The sequence below is a fragment of the Tricharina praecox genome (assembly GCF_024521635.1).
Source record: "Tricharina praecox strain CBS 144465 chromosome Unknown BZA05scaffold_55, whole genome shotgun sequence".
In the NCBI taxonomy this organism is placed as follows: domain Eukaryota; kingdom Fungi; phylum Ascomycota; class Pezizomycetes; order Pezizales; family Pyronemataceae; genus Tricharina; species Tricharina praecox.
The window spans coordinates 64,232-79,096 of record NW_026250457.1 but is presented as its reverse complement, the minus strand read 5'-3'; the positions used below and the strand labels follow the sequence as shown (position 1 = coordinate 79,096).

Genomic DNA, 14,865 nt, shown 5'->3' with positions numbered 1-14,865 from the left:
GCAAGGATACTCATGTACCCTCCCGCGCTCTCGCCGCCGACGGCAACGTTGGTCGTGTCGATTCCCTCCTTCGCCGCGTTCTCGGTGATCCACGTCTCGATGTTGGCGAGGTTGCGGAGCAACGATAGTCCGCTCGCCTGCGGGAGAAGCGAATAGTCCGCTGAGATGACAATCCAGCCCCGGTTCAGCAGCTGGGTGGCGATACCGACGGGGATGAACACGTCGCGACTCCCGGTGGTGAGCCCGCCACCGTGGAATAGGATGAGAGTCTTGTGGCGCGAGGCAGGACAGTGGTTGGCAGGTTTGTAAACGTCGAGGGCCGTTGTGGGCGCGCTTTGGTAGGTATGGGTCTGGCAAGCGAAGGTGCTGCTGAGAATCGACATTGTTTTAGATGCGGAAGTTGGATTGCGGTGAAAGGTATTATTATACGAGCTGGTGGGATTTTAGATCGCGACGAACGGTGCTGTGATGTGCTGAAAGGATTATTTAGTGTCGATATCTACTGTGGAGAAGAGACGGTATAAATATGCAGACGGAACGATCGGTAACTTCTTTGCAACCCAGACTCCCCCACCTCATCACCCTCAGCTACCGGCCGTAAGTAAAAGTTTCCCGCATTGCGAAATTTGCTACATGGATAGTTGACCTCTATTTCCGTTGTGCCGGCGGGATGGAGGAGCTGTCAGCGAGAGGGAACGAATGTGGTTACTGTAGTCTGCAAGATGGTGGGGTCGGCCAAGTTGGGAGGCAGGTGAAGTTAAACTAGGACCCGCAGGCTCTCTTCTTCTTTCTTGATCAGCATATATCCAGTCGACGGTGACACTCCGCCTTCGCTATTTTCTGTGTCTTCGCCATTTCTCCTCACGCGTGTCTTCCTGGAGAGGCATTGACGAATGATCCCTCGCGAAATCGTGGCTAGAATTGAATTCGGCCGCGTTAATAGCGAATGAAGCCATCTCGCACTAGCCCTATCGTGTATCTCAATTGCAGCGCGCCGTGTGGTGGTGCCGCTACGGGCCATGTGGGGGGATTACGTGGGTAGCGGCAATTCTGCAACCCCGGCCGGGTCCGGCGCGGAAGATTGTACGGCTGACAAATCGAAGAAGCTGGCACGGAGAACCGCCTGGAAGGAGGCGTTTGTCGTATCTCGTAGCCGGGCAAGCAGTAAATGTGAGGAGTACGATGAGAAGGTTGCTATTCTGACTACCGCTCAGAGCGCCACCTCGTGGGCTGCTGAGGGACCCAGAAACGGGTGAGGAACAAAAACGTGATCAATTAGACTAAAGCTTTCGGTCGATGATGATGGTGATAATGAAGATAAAGAAGAAGATGAGGATGAGGACCGACCGGCGACAGGACGAGAGAATGTAGAAAAGTAGAAAAAATTCAACGTTGAGCGACTGCATCAGGTCCCACCAGGTTTCAATCAGGTCTCCTCTTGGGCGATCACCGATGACGCCAAGCCGCCTCTGCCTCCGCGCCCCGCACTCCTCTGCTCCACCAAGCCTAACCCGAATGCCGCTAGCGTTGTGCGTCTCCAGAAGTCATCTGCGCCTGCTCCTATTCTGATATCTTATCCCATCTGATCTTATCATACCACATCTCGTAACAGCAGACAACACTATCCCAGGCGTAAAGCAATCCCGTTGTCGGTGGCATATGGTTTGTCGGGAGCCGTGATCATGATCTCGTTACCCTCATTCTTGTGTGTTCCAATGGTCATTGTCGGTCCGTAGCCACGTCCGTACTCAGCGCAGCCGCGATTTCCGTTTGCGCTTCATTTGTGCAGCGACGCGACAAGGCATCACTCGTATCCACAGCCCCAGGAATCGCATGCATCCCGGTAAGTATGAGCCCGCCCTCGGAGTCGAGCACCTGTTTGGATAACGGATCTGCCAGATGACCGGCCCCGGTGGAGTATCTACCATGTCATGCAGACTTTGAGCGGCTCTTCATGCAGTACAGTGCCTGGGCCCAAGCTATTGGAGCAGACGACGCCGTGATCGGAGGTCGAGCTCGCCGTCGATACCACGGGCCCAAGCAGCGTAAGCAAACACCGATACGGGCACTATTTACAGAGCCATTATGCAGCCCTCTCATGCTTTCGGAATTGTTGCGCAATTCTAATGTTGGCAGGTTATTACCCAGCTGGCTGGATGACATTTCTTGAAATATACAGGTGGACAGATGATGATCTTCTATTCGATGCAGAAAAAAGAACCTATGGTCCACGGCGAAAACCTCTATTTGAGACTGGGGGGGCCACCTAAGGTTGGCCGCTCATCAGAGTTTGCCGGACCCACTCATCAGAGTTCACCGGGACCGCTCATCAGAATTTGCCGGGCCCGCTCGTCAGAGTTCGCCGCCGCGTAACCATATAGTCGTCGATGGTCCATCATGGTCGTCGAGACTCTTCCACCGCCAAACCTTAACTCGTCCCGAGATCTCCGGGCGAGTAAAGTTTGACAACAATATGATGGCTAGTTAGCCGTCCGAAATTCGGAGAGTGACAGGGGAACGGTCTCCGGGGGTTGAAGGCCATGATGCGTGCTGATGCTGCTGATGCTTCTGACCAGTGTTCTACATAGACCAGTCCCGACCAACTTTGGGTATGGTCTGGTCGGTCGGGATGAGTCGGGCTACGAAAGTATACACGTTGGATATTGTGATCTTTACAATCATGTAATCTACACCAGATCCTCCTGTATCGCGCGGCCAACATGTCCCCGGTTTCCTTCACATCCGCCTGAGTCGCCACAATCATCCCATCCCTCTACCAGATTTTGATACATTCTACAGCCTCTAGTACATCATCACGTGCTAATGCTTTCTCTGCTAGCACTTCTGTGGTCTGGCAGCATTTCTGCGACAATTATAGTAGCATTTCGGACGCCCAACGCTTCCAGTATTGCTGCGGTCGTCATCGACACACTCCGCATGCACAACTATGACAGAAAAATTTGCGGCTGATAAGCTCATCTGGGAAAATCTGCCGTGTGGCCTACAACACATCTATTGCGATCCTGCGTATGCGATGTTGCATGGTACTCCCAGTCCATTCAATGCAATGCACATGTTGGACGAGAGTTGAGTGAACTTGAAAAAGAGATCAACGCTCAAATTTCTTCTCTGCATATCAGTGTAGGGCATGGTTTTGGAAAGACGAGTCACGATGGAAAATTGGGGTTTCAATGGGTAAAAAGGAGACTTGAAAGCGGGATCTTCTCAGGTGGGAACATATTATGGTATATCACAGTACGTTTTTACAATATTCAGTCATGCATTCAGTGAGGAAATCAAATCAACATTCAGTTTGATTGTCCTCCACCGTCATTGGATGAGTGTCTAAATCTACATGTAGGATATCATAAATTCCTTTCATTCCTCATTCCTTTCATTGGTCAACGCCCTTGGAATTGTCATGATCGCATCTTGAATCGCTCTTTCTCCCATCGCTGCCATACCCTGCACATTGACAGCAACTTCAGTACTGCTAGCACCTGATGCCACCGCCGTACCGTGTGTCAACATTAGACGTCTGGAAGGCTCTCGAAGACTCACGAGCCCAAGGCCCACCTGATGACGCGGCGCGGACCGTGCTCGTCTCAGAAGCTGAAGAATCTGAGTATCTCCTACGTAAGAGTATTCTGCCTTGGACAAGACGAACGTGTATATAGAGCGCTCCCAGGTGGCTGATCCCAGGTCATGATACACCCGTCCAGCATCTTTGGGAGGTTCCGTCTCTGCCATTCGACTTTGTTGTATAAGGGGTCTTTGGCTCGTACTAGCTTGCATCGTTGAAATATCAGTATCTCGTGCTCGATCAAGTCCGTCGCAGGCAACTTCGTCTAAGCTGTACGGCGTGACATCACCCGGTCGCCGGTGGCGACCACCACCGGACGAAGTTCGCCAGAACCGGACTGCTGTCGGGCGACCTGAGGAGGTTGTATAACCATCCTCTTCGTCCGCCGCTACCAGCACCACTCCCGGCCTCTGGGCCGGGGTGGGCCCTAGCCCAGCTCCTCATAATCCACTTCGCCCCTGAGACCCAGGACCAACATTACATCCTGGCCTCTTTGGCAGGTCCACTGCTCTGCTGGTCGACCACAGCCGCAGCGGACACAATTCTCTGAGTCGTCTTGCGAGACACGTAAAGCGTCTCAAAAAGAGCCACGAGGGAGTCTAGTTCGTCCGCGTCAGGTGGACTCTCACATACTCCACCTTGGTCATCATCATCGTCGGAGCCGTCCTCATCGTTGGCGTCGTCCTCATCGTCAGAGCCGTCCTCATCGTCGGCGTCGTCGGAGTCGTCGGAGTCGTCACCACCCCCCCCCCCCTCCCCGCCCTCCCGCCAGTCCCGCAGAGCGCAAAGCGCTGCACGTTCACCTGGAGCAACAAAAGGAGCTCCATTCCCGGAGTCGGAGTTGTCGTTATCGCCGTCACCGCCGTCTTCCATCTCGCTGTCGAAGTCTTCGATCTTCGACTTGTAGGCCATCTTGTCGGAGCCATTGCCACCGCCGCCACCGCCGCTGCGCACCTTCCCCAAAATCTTTCTGGAAACGTTGTCCATCTCTGAAAACTTTACAATCACAAACTCGGTCTTGTGAAGTAATCCGTAAAAACATCTAGGTGTTCTGATGGTGGTACGGTCAGTACCGCACTGTGGAAGAACCTCCAGGCGTGGTAGAGTGTATGTGGGGATATGTACCGTAAACTACCTCAGAAAAAGATATCGACCGTAGTCTTATCTGACACTACCGTAGTAGGTCTACTAGGAAGTCCTGATGGTGGTTTGGTAAATACGCTTTGGCAATCATGGAAGAACTCCCAGTTGTAGCAGAGTCTATATAGATATTCACCTTAGACGACCGTAAAAGAAATTACCGACCGTAGTCGTAAAATCGGACACTACCGTAGTACGTCTCCGGGAAGTCCTGATTGGCTTGGTCAGTCACGTTCCGCAAATATGGGAGACCCACCGGGTGTAGTAGAATCGAGGTAGATATGTACCGTAGACAACCTTTTCAAAGATTCTCGACCGTAGTCGTAATCTCAGTCCCGTAGGATCTGTATAGGAAGTCCTAGTAGTGTTTCGTCAGTCGTTTTCCGCAAGCATGGGGGAGGGAGACATGTACCTTAGACGACCTTTCGAGAAAAAAAACTAACCGTGGTCAGAAAGCGCAACGGACCGTAGTCCGAAGTCGAAATGAGACTTGCTGTCGCAAGCTCTTCGTGACTTGTGCTGTGCACAAGAAAACTTGAAGGCAGGAGGAAAAGGGAAGAGGAAGAGGGAGCAGGAGGAAGAAAAGGGAGCAAGAGTAGAGTAAGAGCAAGAGCAGAAAGGGGGGTTGCGATGCAACAAAGGTGTGAAGTGCAAGAGAGGGTTGAGCAGAACGTAAACGTTGAGATCAGGAGGTCTTGAGAATTCACGAAGGAAGAAAGGGAAGAGGGGTGGAGGAAGACGGAGCTATTTATACTGTTTGGTAGGTTTGGAATATCCAAACAAACTAGCCAAAAACCGTCGGCGAACTTTCGGCCGCCACCATCACTCGGTGGCAGTATCCCGCTGAGGAGTTAGGGTTGCAAAGAAATGACGTAACTACAGGCGCTTTTGGCGGCTCCGCAACATCACGTACGTTTACGGGAGAGGGTATGCTACATGATGTACTTCCAGATATTTGCCCACACGGAAAGATATATTCCTCTAGATAGATGAAAATAGTCTCGCACCAGGCTTGTTCCTGTCGTAAATCACTAGCATCTCGTCGCGGCGACAGAAAAGTCTGGATTAAGTCCTTGTCCAAAAAAACGTTTTTTTTCGCGACACATCAGTTTTTTTTTCGTGGCAACTAAAAACACAAATGACATCCGTCAAGTAACCACCATCATCGAACCCACAACAGCGAATCCCGTACTGAGGCCACGATAGCAAATGCAGCACAGTCTCTCTGGCAGACAGCGAATCTAGTACACAGTCATGGCAGCGACTCCAGTACAGAGCCCTGGGAGCGAATGCAGGGCTGAGTTCAGGGAGAAAATGCAGTGATGAAGCCCTAACAGCGATTCCAGTATAGAGCCCTGGTAGCAAGTCTAGTATAGAGCCCTGAGAGCGAACTAGTGATGCATCTCTGGGAGTAAATGCAGTGGTGAGCTCTGGGAGCGAATGCAGTGATAAAGCACTGAGAGCGAATGCCGTAGAGAGGCAGAGATGCCATGGCAGCGAATACCACCAGTCATGAGGACCTGGCAACAAAGAACCCTCGCCGTTCGCTAACCATGATAAATTGACATGTACAGACTCGCTGAAAATGGCATTAAGTAACCAAAGAACCGTACCTTCTTCTCTCTCTCTTGCCACGATTGTGTTTTTCATTTGGTGTGGGAAATTCCTGATCACCAGCAGGCTGGGTACTATATATGTTCTATGCCATTGGGCAGATATATTGTTCTTCAGATGGGCCCGCGCATCAATAGATGGACCGGCCCGTGTATACATGGACCGGCCCCTGTATAGGTGGGTCGAATGTCACAACTGGCCGGACCATGGATCGATTTTTCCGGCATATCTCATCCTGGGCCAGACTCCCCAGCCATAGAAGTTTGCCGACGTCGGCTGGCCCAAGGATAGAATGGCATGCTGAACCCGAAACCGGCAAGTAGTATTACGGGCTCGAGATCACCATCACCACCACCACCACCACTGCTGGCTGTACGGTTACGGTACTGCTTTGGCGACTACATTCTGCAGTACCAATCCTCGTCAAACATCAATTGAATTGAATTCTCACTAACACAACAAACACTGCATTGATCTCGGATGTTACTGTACAATCTTTTCCACTTGCATGCCAACCCTCCTCTTTCTCAGAACCCATCCTTCTACTACAGCACCATCCAGTACAGTCGGTGGAATCGTTGTCTGCCGTGGTCACTTCCTGCGGCGCAGTGGTACGACTGGTCACTCAGTCAGTAGGAGGGGCGGGGTGCGTCGGAGTCCGGCTCCGAATCTCGTTTCGGCATCGTACTGATGGTTCCAAAGGCGGTTTTAATTGGGTCCCCGGTGGTGTTTTCATGTGAGGATACCGAATGAATCCAGTCGCGGTAGTCCACTCGCTTCTCCTCTGTGAACCGTGACTGCGTCGCCGTTGGTGGTAGTAATTTGTGTCCAACCTACTTTTGTTTAGAACTGACTTTACTGTTGTCGTGCGTCACGGATCCTTCAAACTGCTGAAATGTTGCTGCTGAAAACGTGGAGCTGCGACATCCGCGGCGGACATGAATTTAGCGGGCGTGTTGTAGGCTGTTGTTGGTCTGATGTCTGTGTTGTTGACGAGAATTGCTATGCCGCCTTGTCTCTCTCTCGCCGCGAAAGTGGTTGCCATTTTGCGTGGGAAAATCGTCGTGAGTCCAGTAGAGAGGGAATGGCCGCGAATCCCGTACAGAGCCATGGCAGCCAGTCCAACAGAGAGGCCATGGTAGCGAATGCAGTAGCGGCCCTTGGAGCGAATGCAGTAGAGGCCCTGGGAGCAAATGCAGTAGAGAGGCATTGGGAGCGAATCCGGTAGAGAGGCATGAGAGTGAATCCAGTAGAGAGGAATGGGAACGAATCCAGTAGAGAGTTGATGGCAGCGAATCAAACAGAGGCCTTGCAGCGAATCCAGTAAAGAGGCGTTGGAGCGAATCCAGTGGGGAGATAGAGTGGCCTTTGGGAGGGAATCCAGTAGAGAGGCATGGGAGTGAATCCAGTTGAGAGGCCTCGGAGGGAATCCTGCAGAGAGGCCTTGGAGCGAATCCATTAGATAGGCCTTGGAGCGAATCCAGTAGAGAGGTCTAGGAGTAAATGCAGTATAGAGGAAGAGAGCCCTGGGAGCGAATCGAGTAGAGGTCCCTGGCAGCGAATCCGGTAGAGAGGTCTTGGAGCGAATCCAGTAGAGAGGCCTGGGAGTGAATGCAGTATAGAGGAAGAGAGACCTGGGAGGGAATCGAGTACAGCGCCCTGGGAGCGAACGCAGTGGTCAGGCAGAGAGGCCCTGGCGACAACAAATCCTCGCCGTTCGCCAATCATGATGGATTAAGATGTATGGTGTCGCTGGCAATCAAATGTGAGTACCAAAGACACTTGCCTCACCGTCTGCCCAACGTAGTCCACTTCGTCACGACGACTCGGAGCCGACACACTATCCTGCCGTCTCTTGCGAGACACGGACAGCTTCTTGAAGCGAGCCACAAGTGACTCCATCCCGTCCTTGTCGGTTGTCCCGTCAGACACCGACCAGTGCGCGAACAGACCCACAAGTGACTCCACCCCGTCCGTGTCCTTGGGAGGAGCCGGAGCCAACACGGCATCCTGAGCTCTCTTGCCAGACACTGACAGCTTCTTGAAGCGAGTCACAAGTGACTCCATCCCGTCCTTGTCGGTTCTCTCATCAGACACCGAAAGGTTCGCAAAGAGAGCCACAAGTGACTCCATTCCGTCTGCGTCCGTGTCTTTGGCAGGTCCGGTGGCCCGAGGGCAAAGAAGTGCACTGCTCTGTTGACCAACGACAGCCGCAGCCGACACACTTCTCTTGCGAGATAGGTAAAGCTTCTCAAAACAAGCCACGAGGGACTCTAGTTCGTCGTCATCCAGTGGACTCACACTTAGCCCACTCTGGTCATCATCATGAGAGTCTTTCTCATCGTCGTCATCGTCATCATCGTCATCATCGTTCCCACCCTCCCGCCATTCCAGCAGAACACGAATCGCTGCAGGTTCGCCTGCCTCTCCGTCCTTCTTGTCGACGTCTTCGTCTTCCATGTAGAACTCGGCGTCACTGTCTTCGTCGTCACAGCTAGGAGGAGGAATCGCAGGAGGAGGAGGAATCGCATGAGCTCCATCGCCGGAGGAGGATTTGCCGCCATCGTCGCCGCCTTTAGGGTCGTCTCCTTTCTTGTCATCGGCCTTCTTGTGATCGGCCTTCTTGTCGTCGTCCTTGTCTTCGTCGTAGAAGTCAGAGTCACTGTCTTCATCGTCACAGTCAAGAGGAGGAGCAACGAAAGAAGCTCCATCCCCGGAGTCGGAATTTTCGCCATCGTCGTCGCCGTCTCTCATCTCACAGTCGGAGTTGTCCAAGTCTTCGAAAACCGACTTGTTGGCTATCCTGTTGGGGCCGTTACCCGCCGTCGACACCACCGCCGCACACCTTCGCCACAATCTTGATTGGAACGTTGTTCATATCTGACAACTTTACTTGCACAAACTCGGTCTTGTGAAGTAATCCGTAAAAATAAATCTAGGTGTCTTGATGGCGCACAGTCAGTTATTTCACGCACTACGGAAAGAGTGTATAAGGCGATATGTACCGTAAACTATCTCAGAAAAAGATATCGACCGTAGTCTTATCTGACACTACCGTAGTAAGTCTACTTTGAAGTCTTGATGGTGGTTTGGTCAGTCGGTTTTTGCAACCATGGAATAACTTTAGGGATATTCACCTTAGACGACCGAAAAAGAAATTACCGACCGTAGTCGTAAAATCGGACACTACCGTAGTACGTCTCTGGAAGTCCTGATTGTGATTTAGTCAGTCACATTCCGTAGATATAAGAGAACACCCGGGTGTTGTAAAGTGTTGGGAGGTATGTACCGTAGACAACCTCTGCAAAGATTACCCACCGTAATCGTAATCTAACAGTCCCGCAGGATCTGTAGGAAGTCCTAGTAGTGGTTTCGTCAGTCAGTTTCCACAAACAAGGGAGAACCCCATGCTGTAGTGACGTATAGAGAGATATGTACCGTAGACAACCTCTTCAATGATTTCCGACTGTAGTCGTAATCTAACAGTCCCGTAGGATCTCTAGGAAGTCCTAGTAGTAGTTTCGTCAGTCGTTTTCTGCAGGTATGGGAGAACCCCGTGGGGTAGTAAAGTAGCGTGAGATATGTACCTTAGACGACCTTTCGAAAAATATACGACCGTAGTCGTAAAGGGAGGAAGAAGAGGGAGGAGGAAGAGGGAGTAGAAAGAAAAGGGAGCAAGAGCAGAGCAAGAGCGAGAGCAAGAGCAGAAAAGGGTGGTTGCGATGCAACAAAAGTGTGAAGTGCAAGAGAGGGTTGAGCAGAACGTAAACGTTGGGATCAGGAGCAAGTCTTGAGAATTCACGAAGAAAGAAAGGGAAGAGGAGTGGGGGAAGACGGAGGTATTTATAAGGGTTCGTGGGGTTGGAATATCCAAAGAACTAGCCAAAAACCGTCGGCGAAATCATGGCCGCCACCATCACTCGGTGCAGTATCGAGTATTTCGTTAGGGTTCTGAGGAAATGACCTAACTGCAGGCGCTTTTGGCGGCTCCGCAACATCATTTACGTTTACGAGAGAGGGGATGCTATGTAAATCCAGTATTTGTTCATACGGAAAGGTATATTCCTCAGATGAAGAGAGATATTTCCCGAGCTGACTACTTACACAACGTCGAAAGCACGTTTACAAACTGGCGAACTTGGTGCAGAAGGTTTATTCACCCGCGGATTAACGTGGACTCTTCCGAGGAATCTTAGCCAATTCTCCACCATTACTGCCGCTATCCTCCTCACATTAACCTACGGTAGGCGCTTTTTGGCCGGCGGATCCGCCGTGGCGAGTGAATGAAGTTCACGCGCTTCAATGTTCAGTATAGCAGTCCATAAATGTCACACTGCTGTGATGTATCCTGCGTCCCTGTGCTCCGTTAATTATCCTCTTCCGCGTCAATTCTGCCGAGTCTTCTTCTTCCAATCAACTACCGCCTCGCGCATTTCCTCGTTTCCTCGTTTCCTCGTTTCCTCGTTTTCTTCCCGTCTTCGGCGACGACCACAGCATTGGACATCTTCGAATCAAATTTGCCGCATGATGGTGGAGGCAGTACGCTGAGATCCGGTTCTTGCGAACATATAGACTGGCATAAAATCTGATGGGGATTTACTGGCGCATTGACAGTAGCTAAAGCGTGGCCACAGGTTTACACATTCTCACTCAACCAGAAGTGGACTATCCCAGGCACTCGCTGGTTCGTTCATCATGTATTGCTTGTGTCGGCCCGAGGCGGATGGGCAGGGGAAGTGGGGCGCCGCATCGGACTGGTCGGTAACGGGTCTTCACCCCCGACCGGCCAGAGTGGGCAGGAAAGGAGTACGATCGTTCGCCATAGTCTAAATAGGCTGCATGCGAAATAAACCGAAGATCTTTCTCTATCTCTCTCTCTCGTTCATCATGTAAAACATTCGGGTTGAGAAGTGGACCGCCGTTTTCGGAAGTTGTGGTTAATATCCTACTGTACAGGCGGTTTTAACACAGTTGAAGCTACGAGTCCCGGTAGCTGGAACGAGATGGTATTTGAGCCCGTTGTGCGATCGAACCTAACTCTCGTAGGTTGTAGTTGGATTTCGCATTCGCGAAGAAAAGATCAAATAACAGGAGTATCTACCTAACATCGAACGACAGGATCTTAAGGAAGGTATCGTTCACGGACAGACGAGAAAGCACAAGATCTGGGGCCACAGAAACACTCTGTTCCGCGAAGTCGCCGACGAGCGGTGCAGCGAGGCAATGCTAGAGTTTCTAGGAACGACGGATGTGGGGAGGAAAGCTGCACCAGACCTGGAGGAGGTGTTGGAGGAGGAGGAGGCAAGCATTGCATCGGGGGCAGGGCAAGAGTGCCCAGTAGGGTTATTGTCACCCGCCTTGAGCTTTTGAGGCGAAGGGCGGAGCTCGGAGCTCGGATGTTGCAACATATACCTACATACTCTACCTAGGTATGTAGCGGGTAATGATGCTCAAACGACCGGGCATGCCGCCTCAGGCTCGTGCTACCTACTGAGTACTCTACATACAGGCTGCGCTCGCCCGTCCAGGCAGGATGGCAGAATGTCATCGGTGGCTTCCGAAGGTGGGGAAAGAATCTCTTCCAGGGCTGTCAACCGTCCGTCCGGACTACAGTCCCGGGCAGGCTTTCCAGAGGACTGATCCATTCCGTCCGGAGGATGAAATGCCCGGATACCCGCCTGGTACCTATAGGTACCTGATAGCACTAGCTTGCTATGCTGACTACTAGTTTGCGAAGTAGTATATAGCGCGGTGACTACCGACAGAATTTTCAGCCTGGAGCAGAATTTTCAACGTCGTCAAACAATCGACCTCAGGGGATAGACACTGCTGGAAGTAGGAACGGGGATGGTGTGAAAGTTCTATACCGTGAGAGAAACTGCGAAATGGAGCCGCACGGCCACACATCCTTACACCTGCGCCACTGTGTGGCGCCACGCCGCTTGCATTGTCCGAGTCTTCCAGTCAATTCCGGGTCCTGTGGGGTATCCGTCCTCATTTCTCCAGCCCGGAAGACTGTAGTCCACGGTCTCCTCAGCCCGACTAATTCTGTCCCAGGCCGGGTAACCTCAAAGACGGACGGGACGGACAGTTGACGGTCCTGCTCTCTTCGACCGTAGTGCAACAGCTATGACGGAGTATATATGAGGGATACCCGGAGTGCGGACGCTTTGACGTTGCTCGGTTGCGGATTCGAACTGGAGTGGGCATGAAGTACCGTGTGTACTTGGGCATGTCGATGCGCTGGAAGTGAGTGCGCCTCGTGTTCCGTTAGCCTCGGATATCATCATACTACTAGTAGGTACCAGCCAGCGAAGTGGCGAGGGTTTGTTAAAGCTGGGTGGTTACGTGTGTTTACTGGCCTGCGGACGTATCTCGGGCGGTGAATTCTCCGGAATGATAGCATGTGACCCGTGAGCGAAGCCGCGAAGTGCACAACATCAATGTTAGCATGTATCCACTAGTGGACTGCAGTCCGGACTGACGATTGACAGCCCTACTTCAGACGACGCCCGCATTGTCCTGAACGTTGCAACGCCGGAAGAGGCCGATAACCCTATCGGCTGAGTTCCGGTACGAACAGAATTAAGCAGGGGATTGCTAAGTGAGACCCACATCGGGTCTTCGATTCCGTCGAGAGACACATAGGAAGCTACCCAAGTCTCGAGAGAGGGTACAAACCACTTGTATCGCTCGCAACGCCGAAGGGTTCAACGGTTGCGTTTGTTCTACATACCGTGTGTTTCGACTGTCCACTATTGTTGGAGTGCACAACCCTTCTCCGAAGTTGCTGTACACAGCCCACAGTCCAGATTCCGGGCCACAGGTTCGGTGTGGACCTAAGCCTCGTACGTCACCCTCAGCGCCCTCCGCCTGGGGAAACACCGAGAAGTCATTTCGTAGCGCTTACGCCACAGCATGACTCAAATGGCGTTTGCAGCTGAGTTCCCCACGGCAAAGTTTTTCCGATCACGTGCTTGGTGTATGGGGAGATTGTATAGTCACTCAACTATCGTCACAGAAATCTCAACACCAGCTCAACCACAACACCGAACACTACCCTTGATACCCCCCAAGATCATTCCGCTGTGAATTATCGAAATCCCTGACTTTAATGATATACTCAATATGTATCAAGACTCCGACGTTCCAAACCTGCCCAGTCTCACACTGTAATCCTGAGATTTATAAGTTACCGCTTTCACCACAAGAAACGACTATGTCATCCACCAACATCGACATGCTTCGCCTGGGATACACACAGACGCTGGACTCTGCACTCTCCACCACACACACGGCCGGCGCAAGAATTGAAATCGTAAACCCCTTTGACAGGTTCATAACAATACTGCAACAATACCACTTTGTGCTGCAAAACCTCCGCCAGATGTACGCTGCATGCGACCAAATCTCCAACCGTAACGCCAGCCGCATGCGAGAAATAGAACGTAACTACGACCAGCTTTGCGAGGCTATAAAGTATCTTCACACAACCAACAGCGAAAAACAAAGATGCTACCAAAGGGCTCCGCACAGAGCTCGCAAACGCCGCCGACGCCATCCAAGACTTAAACAGCGACGTGTAGGCAGTATTCACGGAGCGCAGAAAGGATAACGAGATCAGGCAACAGAACAATAGCATAGCCCACGCCCGGCTCCAAAGCGCGATTATCTTCCTCTAAACCGTCCAGGCTGAGTAGATGAAGAACCAGGAAGACTACAATGGCAGCATCGACGTATGAGCGGAACAGAAGGTGAGAAGGAGCGACGAGCTCCACAAGCAGCAGGAGGAATTGAAGAGGCTTGTTAGGGAAAATGCGAAAGCCTTGAAGCAGGTGGAAATCCGCGCAGGAAAACAGAAAGAGAAGGTTCCGGAATGGGTCCGCACAGGCACAAGAGAAAAATCACGGTCTGCAGGACTGTGCATATTGGCTGTTTGCCCAGCGATGAATTTCAGTGGTTCAGGAACAGTTCTCCCTCCCTTACCTCCGAGAAATCCGGCCAGTAACCTCGGAGGTGACCACCAAGATCATGCATGCTCTGATGATGAAGACCCTCCTGCAAGAACGTAGTCTGTTCGCCGTGGAGACCATGTCGCTCTTCACGGGAATGCCGACCACGAGGACAACGCACAACGCTTTGTCCGCATCATGGCTGCGGCCCTCACATGGGCGAACGGAGGGTTTCACATACTCCGTCTGGGCAATCCCAACAACTTCCACAGTAAACTAACCACCCCTTGCAGACTGTGGTGGGATGCTGTGAATGAATACCTCGACTTCTACCCCAACATCGACGACGTGCAAGGCACCGCCTGCACGGGAACCCTGTTGAAACACGAAGCACGTGTCTGACATCAAGCACGGTGAGGAGCCTTACGTGGGCTCGACAATTGGCAGGCCTAACAGGAAGCTATCCGAGAGCAGTATCTAGACTCGAGAGAAGGCGCAGATGCTCTCAGCAAGATGTGCGCCTTGAGGTATAATAACGACATCATGTCATATCTCACTACCTTCTGTGTCACAGTT

At 51.9% G+C, this 14,865-nt stretch overlaps 3 protein-coding genes across 3 annotated transcripts; 1 reads left to right on the top strand and 2 right to left on the bottom strand.

The window, feature by feature from the left end:
- On the bottom strand, positions 1–704 carry BZA05DRAFT_230432 (Alpha/Beta hydrolase protein; the record flags this gene model as incomplete). The annotated part of the gene is made up of 1 exon (XM_051479807.1): positions 1–704. A coding segment is annotated over exon 1 (383 nt), but the record flags the coding sequence as incomplete, so codon positions are not given.
- A 28-nt stretch (positions 705–732) lies between these two features.
- Positions 733–2,373, top strand: BZA05DRAFT_439832 (uncharacterized protein; the record flags this gene model as incomplete). The annotated part of the gene is made up of 6 exons (XM_051486557.1): positions 733–1,225; positions 1,280–1,367; positions 1,410–1,529; positions 1,753–1,843; positions 1,938–2,045; positions 2,180–2,373. The coding sequence occupies exons 1-6, from the start codon at positions 1,020–1,022 to the stop codon at positions 2,371–2,373; spliced, it is 807 nt and encodes a 268-aa protein (XP_051334643.1). The 5' UTR covers positions 733–1,019.
- Positions 2,374–7,830: 5,457 nt separating this feature from the next.
- BZA05DRAFT_422941 (uncharacterized protein) lies at positions 7,831–10,548 on the bottom strand (the record flags this gene model as incomplete). The annotated part of the gene is made up of 7 exons (XM_051485844.1): positions 7,831–7,938; positions 8,129–8,566; positions 8,639–9,194; positions 9,500–9,548; positions 9,656–9,685; positions 9,776–9,834; positions 10,442–10,548. 7 exons carry the CDS (start codon positions 10,546–10,548, stop codon positions 7,831–7,833), a joined length of 1,347 nt encoding a protein of 448 aa, XP_051334642.1.
- Positions 10,549–14,865: the final 4,317 nt, after the last annotated feature.